This window comes from Dipodomys merriami, unplaced genomic scaffold, assembly GCF_024711535.1.
Source record: "Dipodomys merriami isolate MVZ:Mamm:240054 unplaced genomic scaffold, mDipMer1.0.p SCAF_64, whole genome shotgun sequence".
Classification (NCBI taxonomy): Eukaryota; Metazoa; Chordata; class Mammalia; order Rodentia; family Heteromyidae; genus Dipodomys; species Dipodomys merriami.
The window spans coordinates 1336258-1349923 of NW_027206224.1; the positions used below are offsets into that span (position 1 = coordinate 1336258).

The window sequence follows — 13666 nt, forward strand, 5'->3', positions numbered from 1 at the left end:
AGCCCAGGACAGGAAAAAAATCACCATTTCAGACCATTTTAGCCCAAAGTTCCTTTCTTCATTCCTTCTTTTTCAAGAATCCTGGCTATAGCCGGGCACCAGTGGCTCATGCCAATATTCCTAGGTACTCAGAAGGCTGAGATCTGAGGATCATGGTTTGGAGTCAGCCCAGACAGGTAAGCATGTAAGACTCTTATCTCCAATAAACTACTCAGAAAAAGCCAGAAGTGGTGCTGTGGCTCAAGTAATAGAGCACTAGCCTTGAGCAAAAGAAGCTCCGGAACAATGCCCAGATGGCCCCAGGACTGGCAAAAGAAAGAAAGAAAGAATGAAAGAAAGAAAGAAAGAAAGAAAGAAAGAAAGAAAGAAAGAAAGAAAGAAAGAAAGAAAGAAAGAAAGAAAGAAGAAAGAAAGAGAAAGAGGAAAAGGAAAAGGAAAAGGAAAAGAAAAAAATGCTGTCTACAAAGTAACAATCTGATAAGAATGAGGAGGGAGGCTCAAAGGCTATTCTAGAAGATACTGCTCTCCATACCAAGGTGTGGATATGACCCACATCCTGCCCAAAGAATGGGCTATATGACAAATGATCTCCACCACACAGAGCCACTCACCTTTCAAGGTAAGCTGAGACTTCTCAAAAGGGAGGGCCACTCCTGCCCGGCTGGAGCTGGCAGATGCCATATCATCACCAGGAACTGCAATACAAGCAAAGCAGTGGACTTAGCTACTTCTTGAGAAGATTAAAGACATAAACTCAATTTTAATATTTATGTTAAAATTAAAGAGACAGAAAAAAAACTGCATGGCGGTACATGCCTGTAAGCCCAGCACTTGGGGGTGGGGAAGAGAAGGGTAGGGGGTTGAAGCTAGAGTATTACATATCTGTTTATCCCCATCTCAACCCAGCCTGGGCTACATAGCAAGTTCTAGGCCAGCCAGGGCTACATCTTGAGACCTTCTCAAAACAACAAAAAATTAAAAATAAAGAGACAGAGGCAAAATAAATCAGAGTGTTTGTTGTCCCTCTGTCTCATAATGGCTAAATGCTCCTACAGCAGTTTTAGGAGAGCCTAAGAGGACCACAGGACAAAAAGGGCAATGTCTGGAGAATGCAGAATAGAACAGAACATCTCCAAAACCAAAGTCTCTGATCAACAACAAAAAACTAATAGGACTGTTTGAATTGGGTAAAAGATCTGAATAGACATTTCACCAAAGAAACCCAAATGGCTAATGAAGCCATCAGGTGTCCCTGTCACTCCATCTTGACTAGAAGCGGAAGTCAAGCTGGCATTCTGAATGTATCTGTACTCAAATGTTATTTTTCTTTTGGAACATCATCATTTGTCATTTGGAAAGACATCAGCTCATTAAACTATGTAAAGATTCCAAATGTTGACACATTTCATTATACAATATCAAAAAAATCACATTTGTGAATGTCACCTCTAATCTCCTCACATAAACCTCCAAGCACTAGTAGTTGCCCAGCTCCTAGTGGTAGATATACAAGTCCCAAAATTCAGATCTATACTTAAGAACTATTTTGTCACTGGCAACAAATACTGCCAGTTGTTTTCCTTGAAATGTCAGGCTCACTTCACTCATTTTGGAGAAGTCTGCCAAATACTCCTCTAGTGACTTTCATTTGTCTCTTAGTTGTTTTCTCAAGTAAAAAATGACATTTCATGAAAAAGCAAGAATTCAACCCTTAATTCAAACAAGTGTTACAAGTGCTGTCAGCACAGCCCTCGCAGTTCAGTGTGCAGCGTGTACTGTCTGGCCTACTCCCCGTCAGCCCAGAACACTACAAACACATGTGCTTGCTCCAGAGTCAGTACTGAGTACAGGCACAGGTTTCACTGTGTCTGTACACCTGAGTTCATGCTGCGGCACTGTTTTTCCACCCTTTGCTCTGCAGGCAGCAAACAGAGTCAGGCTGTGTGGTCTCTGTCTCTCTCTCTGTCTCTCTCTCTGTCTCTCTCTGTCTCTCTCTCTCTCTCTCTCTCTCTCTCTCCTCTCTCCCCTCCCTCCCTCCCTCCCTCCCTCCCTCCCTCTCTCTCTCTCTCTCTCTCTCTCTCTCTCTCTCTCTCTCTCTCTCTCTGCTACCACCATCAGGGTGTCCCAAAGCTCAGGGCTGTATTCTCCTCTTAGTCTTCCCAGCCTGTCTCATAGTTTTCAGATCATCTTCTTGTTGACAATCCCAAATTGGTGTGCCCCATAGGATGCTCAGCCTTGATACTCAGAATGTCACATGCACTGACCTGGAAAGAAAACTGCACTTTCAACACAGAGACAGAGGAACTGCTCATCCGTCCTCAGCTCAGGACAACTCCTTCTAGTGGCTCAGGGCAATCCTCCCAACTTGCCTACTTCCCCTTTCTCTTCTACACCCCACAGCCAAAGTCAATAAATCCCTCTGGTCATACCTTTAATCTTTCCAAGTTCAATCCAAAGCACCAAGATCTCTCACCCAGATTATGGTTGTCCCTCTACCTGCCCTTTGCCCCCATCAATCATATCTCCAATTCATTGGAGTCATTTTTGTTTTAATTATGTAAAGGATGTCCCATCACTCAGATATTCAAAACTATCCAGCCACTTCCTATCTGCCACGGTTTGGACATGAAGAAATCCCCTAAAAAGGCTGCTGTGGGAAGGGCTTGGTCTCCAGCTGGTGGAGTTATGGGGAAGGGATTGGCTCATCGGGGCTCTAACCTCACCAGCAGATGACCCATCCCATGAGTTCACAGCTGAACAACCCAGTGGTGGGGTCTGTGTGGAGGAAGCAGATTGCTGGGCGTTTACCCTTGAAGAGAGGGTCATACACTGCTCTCTGCCCTCTCCCCAGCTATCCTCTAAACATGAGATAAGCAGCTTGCAGCCCACATGCTTCCTGCCAATATGTTCTGCCATGGACTGAAACCAAGAGTAGAAATAAACCTTTCCACCTTTAAGCTGTTTCTCTCAAGTATCATCACCATGACAGTAAACTGAGACTACACCTTCTAACTCTGTAAAAGTCAAAGTTGTACAAGTGACCTACAAGGGACTCCATGATACCCTCTTATCCCTTATCGACACACACCTCCCTGATTCCATCCTCTATGGGATCTCTGCAGTCCCAGGGCTGAGGAGTTTATTCCTTTAATGTCTGCCTACTGGCTGAAGTGTAAGCCTCCTGAGGGCTGTGATGTCTGACTCAAGTTTACCTGGAAGTTGGTTTCTAGAACAAGACCTGGTTCTTAGTAGGAATATTTCTGGAATGAATGAACTTGAGCCTCAGGTTTCTAAGATTTAAAAAGATGTTTCCACTCCCTTAAACTAAATTTATCTGGGAGAAGCAGGAGGAAGACCTAGTCTCTCTGCTGCTATCAGAAAAGAAAGATTAAAAGCCTATTGGGAAGAAGTCTTGAAGGCTTCTAACTCTACCCTACCTCTTACTTCTTTCATGTTTGTTGTTGCCAGTCCTGGGGCTTGAACTCACGGTCTGGGCACTGCCCCTGAGCTGCTTTTGCTCAAGGCTAGCACTCTACCACTTGAGCCACAGCACCACTTATGTTTTTTTCTGTTTATGTGGTACTTGAGAATCGAACCCAGGGCTTTGTGAATGTTAGGCGAACACTCTACTACTAAGCCACATTCCCAGCCCTACCTCCTATAGAGTTAAAGAAACAAAAACTGGACTTTATCCCACTCTGAGATCAGATAGAAAGAGGAGGTGAGATTCTCCACTGTATACAGAAGCCATGTTTACGGCCATGGTTGTAATGGCAAAAATTTCTGAGGGAATGGATAAACTATATTTCTAAAATGGAACAAGGCCTGGTGGCTCATGCCTGTAATCCCAGTTACCTGGAAGGGAAAGATCAACAGAATCATAGTTCAACTTACTGCCAGCCTGGGCAATAAGTTAATACTCCATCTCAACAAACAAGCCAGGGATAGTAATTCACATCAATGATGTGGGGAGTCAGCAGTGAGAAGACTGATGTCTGGGGTCAGACAGTCCAATGGACAAAAACATAGATAGTCCAACTGAAAAATAACCTAAAGCCAAAAGGAAATAGGGGCATAGTCAAGTGATAGAGCACCTGCTGAGCAAGTGAAAGGTCTTGAGTTCAAACCCCAGTACTGCCCAAATAGAAATATGAGCTGTTAACAGAGATGTTAATTCAGTTTACCTGTACAGGTCCCAAATCAGAAGAGAAAGGAAAAAAGCAAGCAAGCAGCCTGAGCTCAGCAGATGCTGTTGTTGTATACCTGAACATACACAGAACATCTGTTTTATGTTGTGACACACAAATGTAGTAAAACATAAAATCATAGACATGAAAGATATGCCAAACTCAAATTCAGAACAGAAGTTCCTTATGGAGTCAGAGAGCAGTGAACAGGGGACTTGGAAAAAGGAAAGACCAAGAGGACTTCCACAGTATCTGCAGCATTTTATCTTTAAAAGGACAAAGTTCTGGGCTGGGAAGGTGGCTCAGTGGTAGAGCGCTTGCCTTGCATACCTGAGGCCCTGGGTTCGATTCCTTAGCACCACATAAGCAAAAAGAAAAAAGCCGGAAGTGGCACTGTAGCTCAAGTGGTAGAGCGCTAGCCTTGAGCTGAAGAGCTGAGGGACAGCGCCCAGGCCCAGAGTTCAGGCCTCACGACTGGACCCAAAAAAAAAAAAAAAAGGACAAAGTTCTGAGAGCTGGTGACTCACACCTGTAATCCTAGCTACTGAGGAGGCTGAGATCTGAGGATCATGGTTTGAAGCCAGCCCAGGAGGAAAAAGTTTGTGAGACTCTCATCTCCAATTAACCACCAAAAAGCTGGAAATTGATGGAGGTGTGACTCAAGCACTAGCCTTGAGCACAAAAGTTCATGGATAGTACCTAAGCCCTTAGTTCAAGCCCTAGGACACAAATGTGCTGAAGCAATATGGTAAACACTTTCATAAACCAGAAGCAGCTTAGACTGTCATGTTTGTCTTTGAACCATTGGGATTTTTTTTTTATAACTGAATAATAATTTTAAGGGAGAGATCCTAACTTGAGCAATGAAGATAAAAGCAATGATTATAAATTTAACTCTGGGGCTTTTAGTAACAGGGGCTGAAATACTAAAAGCTAGAAATCCATTATTTATAGGCTTTAAAAATAAAAGAATATTTTAAAAATCTTTGCATCTACTGGGACTCTTTCCTAAGGCAACTCAACTAAGGGTCATTTTTAAACTACCTTGTTCTCCTGGGCTTTGCTGCTTTTAGCCTTTGTTCTAACACTTCAAGCTCCATCTACAAGGCCTGGGAAGCAGGAGAAAAACTAACCTTTTTGATCCCCAAAACAGAATCAGTGGGATAAATTTGAAAGAAGGCTCAGAAAGAACCCAGACAAGTGGAGGAGGTGGAAAAGCAGGGTGGAGAGGCCACCCTGTTTTCTTCTTCTCTGTCCTTCATAACTAGTCTGCTATTTATCCAGTCACCCAGGTCTGCCGAGCCAATCAGGCAGGCATAGCCAAGCTCCACATAACAGAAAATAACCATCACCAGGAAGGGAAAACCAACAGCAAGCCCATCCAAGTATTTTCAAGCCCATTGGCTTTTGTCTCTGTGTCTCATCCTAGACAGGGTTCCTAGCATGAATGGAACTGGACTCAAATCTCCACTGTGCACTGCAGGAAGCTCTTGAAACATCAGGCCCCAGTCTACGTCTACTCTGACTATATATATATATATGTATATGTGTGTGTGTGTGTGTGTGTGTGTGTGTACTCCAGGAATGTTTCCCTGCTAACAGTGGTGAGATGAGTTTACATCCGAATGTCCAAAAGACAAAAGACCTGAAAGCAGGGGAGGAGCCTGGAGCAGGCAGGGGAGAAGGGAAAACACATTTAGAATATGACTGTAGTTTAGATACAAAAAGAAGGTCACCACTGAAAGCACTGATGCATTTAGTGGAAGACAGGGAGAAACACCTCCCCACACACACTATAGCAGGTACATCTACCCAAATTTCTCAAAAATGAATGAATGAATGTCCCCTGAACTTACTTTCCACAGAAATCTTAACAAGCGTCTTTCAAAATAAAAGCCTATATGGGTAGAGTTACAGTCTCAGAGTCCCCTCCACTATCTCAAGCAAGAGAGCTTTTAATCTCCCAAAGAACAGTTTAAAACAAGCTGGAAGGCCTCACTCGAGTCAGGCTGAGTGTAGGGCTGGAGGGTAGGGATCAGGCACCACACTGACTCAGGGACATAAGTGAAAGCAGAGGTCTGGGGCAAGTCCCAAAGCTCTACCCCAGTGGCCTTCCCTCCCTGGGGTCTCAACATACAGAAACAAGCTGGGGATGGAGGTAGAGTGCTTGCCTCACAGGGGAAAGGCCTGGGCTTCCACCCCAAGCACTGCAAAAAATGCAAGGGAAAGACTGAATGTATTCACATGGAAACAACAGAATCACGTGGCGCCACACTAGACAAGTGGGCAGTGGTGGCTGGTACTGCACTAAAATCTTTTTTGTTGTTGTTCCTTTTTTTTTGTTTTTGGCAGAAGTGGGCATGGAACTCAGGACCTCGTGCATATTAGTCCAGCTCCCTACCACTGAGCCATACGCCCACCCCTGTACTTGAATCTCATGGGCTCCCACAAGACAGATAGCACATGGAAAACAGGGTGGCTGCATTTTTTTCTTTATTGAAATACAATTTACATATTAAATTACTGTCCTTTTTAAGGCATTCAATTAAGTGGGGTTTTTTAAAATTATATTCAGAGTTGTGCTACCATCATCACTAATTCCAGAACACTTTCATCACCCCCAAAGAAATTTAGTATTCCACCATTCACAATCACTACCATTTGCTCCTGCTCCCAGCACCTGATAACCATTCATCTATTTTCTGGCTCTACAGATTTGCCGATTCCAGATATTTCATATATGTAGACTCATACAGTATATTGCCTTTTATGGTATGTTTTCAAGATTTATCCTCATGTTAGCATGTATCAGAACTTATATTCCTACTTTAATGCTGAGTAATATTCCGTTGTATTCATATATTTGGTTTATCCACTCACCAGCTGATGGACATTTATAGCAGAATGGGTTCTTTTTTTTTTCCCCAGTGTGGGAGATTGAAGCCAGAACCTTACTTGTACTATGCAAACACTTTACACTTTGGCCTACACCTTTAGCCTGCACCTGACCATTCTTCACCAACTTCAGCAAGAAACTCTCATATCAATTTTTTTAGAAGCAAATAGTCTTAATCACTTAGTAGATACTGAAATGTCAGCTAAAAGCTAAACTACTTTGTGTGTGCGCTGGGTGCCAGTGGCTCACGCCTGTAATCCTAGCTACTCAGTTGGCTGAGATCTGAGGATAGAGGTTCAAAGCCAGCCCCGGCAGGAAAGTCCATTGAGACTCTTACCTCCAATAAACCACCAGAAAACCGGAGGTGGCGCTGAGGCTCAAGCAGTAGAGCGCTTGCCATGAGCTGAAGAGTACAGGGACAGCGCCCGAGCCCAGAGCTCAAGCCCCACAACCAACAACAACAACAAAAAAAAATACTGTGTGTGCGCAAGTGTGTGTTGCTCAGGACTGAACCCAGGACCTTGAGCATGGTAGGCAAGCATTCTACCACTGAGCTACATATCCAGCCTTAAACTTGTTCTTGATACTAAGATATAAAAGCCTAAGTTCTGGGATTGTAGCCCTTTAATTCCTAAAATCTTGATTCAGCTTTGAGTTAGAAACTTACAAACCCTGGAGATAAAAAGGCCTGTATAAAATGAGAAGGTAAAAGTAAAACACACAAGATGCAGATTTTACTGGTAATTAACCAGCTACAAATTGACCCTGCATCCATTTCTTAAAAGATGAGCAAGAGAAGGTTGATGAAAAGATCCCTCCCTTCCTTCATACTGTTCCAGTTCTTTCCAACACTGGTGCTTCTTTCTTGACCTCTTTTCTCTGCCCAGCCTTCTACTCAGCAAGGGTCCATGTTGATAAACAATCAAATGGCTCTGAACTCAGAGCCAATGACATCTATTCCAAGATGAAGCACATAAAAAATGAAGAAAGGATAGTAATGGAATTACGGGTGAATATTAAAAGATATGGACACATCTCAGGACCAAATAAGAGGTAAAGGGTAAGTGACCTGATCCCAGGTCAAGATCCCAGGTCTAAGCATTTTGGCATTTTCCTACAACTACATGCAGTCCTTACTAGTCAACTTAAAATCCCTGACTGCTCATCTGCTGGGGATAGGTGGAGGGAGAGGGCAAAGCCAGGGAATTTGAAACCTTTTTTAAAAAGAAAAAAAAAAAAAAGGGAGGGGGTGGAAAGGTGGCTCAGTGGTAGAGCGCTTGCCTTGCATGCTTGAGGCCCTGGGTTCGATTCCTCAGCACCACATAAGCAGAAAAAAGAAAAAACGAAAGTGGTGCTGTGGCTCAAGTGGTAGAGTGCTAGCCTTGAACTGAAGAGCTGAGGGACAGCGCCCAGGCCCAGAGTTCAGACCCCAGGACCGGACCAAAAAAAAAAAAAAAAGAAAGAAAAAAGTCTAGCTGGAATCTAAGGAGAACAGATCTTCACTACTGCTGCACCTCTCAGAAATTCTAGTCAGCCAGGTGCTGGGTGGCTCATACCTGTGATCCTACTCAGGAAGATGAGATCTGAGAATGGTGGCTCGAAGCCAGCCCAGTCAGCAAAGTCTGTGAAACTTTTATTATTATTGTTGTTGTTGTTGTTATCTTTAGGTGGCTGTACAAAGTAGTTGCCATTTAACAAAATAGTTTATGAATAAAGTATACCTTGTTTGATGTCACTCCTTTCAACATTCCCACCTACCCTTCCCCTCTCCATCCCTTCTTTACTCTTCTAAATTTCCTACCATATACAGTGATACTCACCACCAATTAACCAAAGAGCCACAAGTGGAGCTGTGGCTCAAGCGGTAGAGTACTAGGCTGAAAAAAGCTCAGGGATAGCACTTGGGGGCCCGAGTTCAAACCCCAGTATCAAAATAATTAAGTAATTAATTCCAGAGTCCATAGTAGCCCTAAGTTATCAAAAATCACTTGGAAGTGGCTCTCAGATTTGATCCCAAGGGGGATTTAGATTCACAAACCCACTGTCAGCCATCTGAGTTCACAGTTCAGATCACATCTAAACTCACAGACCAAATTCACATCTCAGCTCCTCCATTTCTTAGTCACATGACCTCGCACAAGTCACTCTACCTTCAGTGGGATTCTCTTTGTGTCACATCTATAAAATGGAAAGATGCCTGACAAAAAAGACGTCAGGACTAGGGTGTGGCTCATGGTAGAGCGCCTACCCAGCAAGTGTAGGGCCCTTAATTCAAATGCTAGTATTGAAGAAAAAGAAAAGTGTCCAATATATGTTTGATGAAACCAGTATTTCATTAAAAATCCATTATCCATCTTGCCTGGCTGTCTTACTCCCATCCTTGCTGGAGGTCTTGAAATTGGTTTCCAATACAGAAAGCCAGATTCATCCCAGAAAATTGGCATTCAAATTGATTTCAACAGCACTACAAAGATGCTCAGTTTGAAGAGCATTCTCCTTAAGAAAAAAAAAAGAAACCCATTAGCTTGTGGTTTGCAAAAGGGTCTTTAACTGTAAAGTGAAAGGAGAAATTCAACTTCTCACAGATACACTACAATGCTTTGCTACTCTTCAAATACTAACAATTATAACAACAGTTTAGGTTTACTTCAAAAGTTAATAGCCTGGGGCTGGGAAGGTGGCTCAGTGGTAAAGCACTTGCCTTGTATGCTTGAGGCCCTGGGTTCGATTCCTCAGCACCCATAAGCAAAAAAAAAAAAAAAAGTTGTGGCTAAAGTGGTAGAGTGCTAGCCTTGAGCTGAAGAGCTGAGGGGCAGCGCCCAGGCTCAGAGTTCAGGCCCACAACCGGACCCAAAATAAAACAAAACAAAAGTTAATATCCAAATCTTGGCACTGGTGACTCATGCCTATAATCCTCGCTACTCAGGAGGATGGGATCTGAGAATCACAACTCAAAGCCAGCTCAGGCAGGAAAGTCCATGAGACTCTTATCTCCAATAAACCACCAGAAAATCCTAAGCAACGTTATGGCTCAAGTGGTAGAGCGCTAGCCTTGAGCTGAAGAGCTGAGAGGCAGCACCCAGGCCCAGAGTTCAAGCCCCACAACCGACCAAAAAAAAAAAAAAAAAGTGAAACCTCAATGCAGTAAGGCGGGTGGGAAGGTATACTTCTATAACCCCAGCTATACAGGAGGCCTAGGAAGGACACACAGTCTTAGGCAAGCCCCAGCAAAAAGTGCAACCTATTGGAAAAATAATCTAAAGTTGGGGCTGGGAAGGTGGCTCAGTGGTAGAGCGCTTGCCTTGCATGCCTGAGGCCCTGGGTTTGATTCCTCAGCACCACATAAGCAAAAAGAAAAAAGCTGGAAATGGCACTGTGGCTCAAGTGGTAGAGCACTAGCCTTGAGCTGAAGAGCTGAGGGGCAGCGCCCAGGCCCAGAGTTCAGGCCCCACGACCAGACCCCCCCCCAAAAAAATCTAAAGTTAAAAGGGGGGGAGGGTGGTGACAGAGGCATTGTTCAAGTGCCTGTCTACCAAGTTCAAGGCCCTGAGTTCAAAACCTCAGTACTAGGCCGGGCGCTGGTGGCTCATGCCTGTAATCCTAGCTACTCAGGAGGCTGAGATCTGAGGATCGCGGTTCAAAGCCAGCCCGGGCAGGAGAGACCGTGAGACTCCTATCTCCAATAAACCACCAGAAAACCGGAAGTGGCGCTGTAGCTCAAGTGGTAGAGTGCTCGCCTTGAGCTGAAGAGCTGAGGGACAGCGCCCAGGCCCAGAGTTCAAGCCCCACGACCGACAAAAAAAAAAAAAAAAAAAAAAAAACCTCAGTACTAGGGGGAGGGGGGAGAGGGTTATGTTTCCAAACAGCAGTATTCTTTTCAGAGACATATTCACATTACTCTCTGGGTGACCTCATCCAGTCTCAACTTTTACTCCATCCCCATGGTAACAGCTTCCATACAAACATCTCCAGCCAAGGCCTGCCAGACTCCCATCAATACCTTCACCTGCATTTCTTTTAGGCATCTGACAATCCACATGAACTGAACCAGAAGGCTAAGAACTTGGCTCAGGTAGGAAGTGCGCCTATCAAACACAGGCTCTGAGTTCAAACGGCCAGTTGTAGCCTCCCCCCAAAAAAACAAAAAACAAGAACACTCCTTTGGGTTGGGGATTTAGTTCAGTGGAAGAACAAACACCTGCCTAGTAAGTACAAGGCCATGAGTTCAATCCTCAGCTCTGGGAAAAAGAAAAAAAAAGGAAGGAGGAAGGAAGGAAGGAAGGAAGGAAGGAAGGAGAGAGAGTACAAAACTGAGCTGGACTCTGTTCTTCTCCCCACCCCCCCTTCAGTTAAAGACAACTCCATTCTTCCAGCTGTCCTTATTGAAGCCTTTGACTCCTGTTTTGGCCAATGTTTGATGACTAAAGGCCACACAGCTAAGTGGTTGGCCAAGAGATTTGATCTCACTTTCTAGCCCATCTCCTTTGTTACACAGCTGGCTATTTTTGGTTATTGGCCCATGTGAAAATAAACATGAAGAAAAGAACTTGGACTGACCAAATGCCCACAATGTACAAGGTGTGGTTAAGGAAGCCAAATAAAATAAAAACCCTGCCCTTCAAGAATTTGCAAAGTGGGCTAGGGAGGTGGCTCAGTGGTAGAGTGCTTGCCTTGCACACATGAGGCCCTGGGTTCAATTCCTCAGCACCACATAAACAAAAAGAAAAAAGCTGGAAGTGGTGCTGTGGCTCAAGTGGTAGAGCACTAGCCTTAAGCTGAAGAGCTGAGGGACAGCGCCCAGGCCCAGAGTTCAGGCCCCACGACCGACCATAAAAAAAAAAAAAAAAAAAAAAAAGAATTTGCAAAGTAACAGGAAGAAAAGAGACCAGTAAGCAAGTGCAGTAAGTTACTTTTTAACCATGTCAACTCTTTTAGAAATAATTGTTCCTTTTGAACTGGGAATGACACCTTCCCAATCTCTCAGGGATAATACACAGGTTAACTTTTTTTTTTTTTTTTTTTTTTTGTCGGTCGTGGGGCTTGAACTCTGGGCCTGGGCGCTGTCCCTCAGCTCTTCAGCTCAAGGCGAGCGCTCTACCACTTGAGCTACAGCGCCACTTCCGGTTTTCTGGTGGTTTATTGGAGATAGGAGTCTCACGGTCTCTCCTGCCCGGGCTGGCTTTGAACCGCGATCCTCAGATCTCAGCCTCCTGAGTAGCTAGGATTACAGGCGTGAGCCACCAGCGCCCGGCTCACAGGTTAACTTTTAAAGGTATGTCAAGCTATCCAAAACCTTGACCTCCTAATACATTACCCAAGGACTTTTATTTCCCTCTCCTGGCTTCTTGTGAATGTCCAGTTTGAACATTCACCCCAACTACAACACATTCAAGGCATTCCCTTCACGTATGCACATGTTAGTAAATACCAAGGCAAAAAAAAGCAAGGGGACCAAATTTGAACGGCGGTATTTTAACTTCGCCATCACGATCCAGGTCACAGTTCTACACAACACGACAGGGACCTCTCAAGTCACCCTACCTAGTTACAGCTTGTCAAGATAAGCAGTCACGTGGCAAGGACAGCTGAATAATTTAAACCCACGGAAAAGTCCTTAAAGCAGTGGTTAAGTTCACAGTCCAAAACTGCAGCAGTGACAAGTGTGAAGGTGAGACCGGCCTAGGGCGCAGACAACAGCATAGGTTAAAAGGCAGGTTATGGCCCAAGTGGTTATGATTATTAGTATCATTATTATTATTATGTAAAGGCTCAAAGACGACCTGATGGGAGAAAAATCTCCAAGGAAGATGGTGTGAAAGGCCAGCTTCCCCAGATGGGGGAAGCCGCCTGGAGCTGGACGAAGAGGGCGTGCCGAAAGCATCAAGATTCGGGGAGTCTTTCAGAAGTTTGAAGAACTGAATGGGACCGAAATCCAAGTTCCGGGCAGCCAATCACGCCCCAAGAATTAGGAAGGAAGAGACGCTGGGGGAGAGAGAGAGGTCCAGGCCGCGTTTCCTCCCTCCCTCCGCGCTCCCTCCCGGGCCAGCCACCCGCCCATTCCAATCCAGACACCCCCCGCCCACCCCCGGTCTCAGCTCCGACCCCAGTCGCCCCTTCCTCGGGCGCGCACAACTCCACAGAGCTCGCGCGCGGCTTGGCATCCCTGGGGCACCCCGGCTCTCCGGGTCTCCTCTCCCGGAAGCGCCCGCGGCCCTCGCAGCCCCCCGCCAAGCCCCGGGCGCCCACTTCAGCCGCCCGCCTCAGGCGTGCGCCCCGCCCGGGCGGGAGCCGAGACACCCCTCCTCGGAGGCCGGAACCGCCGCGCCAGGCCCCTCCCACAGGAAGCCGCCGCCCCCCTGGCCGCTCCGGTCCCGCCCGCCCCCGGACCCCCCGCGCGCCGCCCGTCACCCCCCCCCCCCAGGCCCTCCACCCGCCCACCGCCGCCCGCGCCCCGGGCGGAAGCGCTCGCTACCTGCTGCGGTCACCTCAGAGGCGCCCAACTCCGCTCCCACTTCCGCCTTCCAGCGCCCGCACTCCGGCCGGGTCACGTGACCGAGCGCGCGCGGTCACCTGACCCGGAAGT

The 13666-nt window shown here is 45.8% G+C and overlaps 1 protein-coding gene across 1 annotated transcript in view; it reads right to left on the bottom strand.

Moving 5' to 3' along the window:
* LOC138815351 (NEDD4-like E3 ubiquitin-protein ligase WWP2) overlaps positions 1-13650 on the bottom strand; it is a 118666-nt gene extending 105016 nt beyond the window's left edge. Inside the window, exons 1-2 of the mRNA XM_070004685.1 lie at positions 13556-13650; positions 612-695 (exon numbers count right to left, since the gene is read on the bottom strand). Coding sequence (XP_069860786.1) covers positions 612-681 — 70 coding nt within the window. The 5' untranslated portion in view covers positions 682-695; positions 13556-13650. The remainder of the gene's footprint in view (positions 1-611; positions 696-13555) is intronic.
* Positions 13651-13666: the final 16 nt, after the last annotated feature.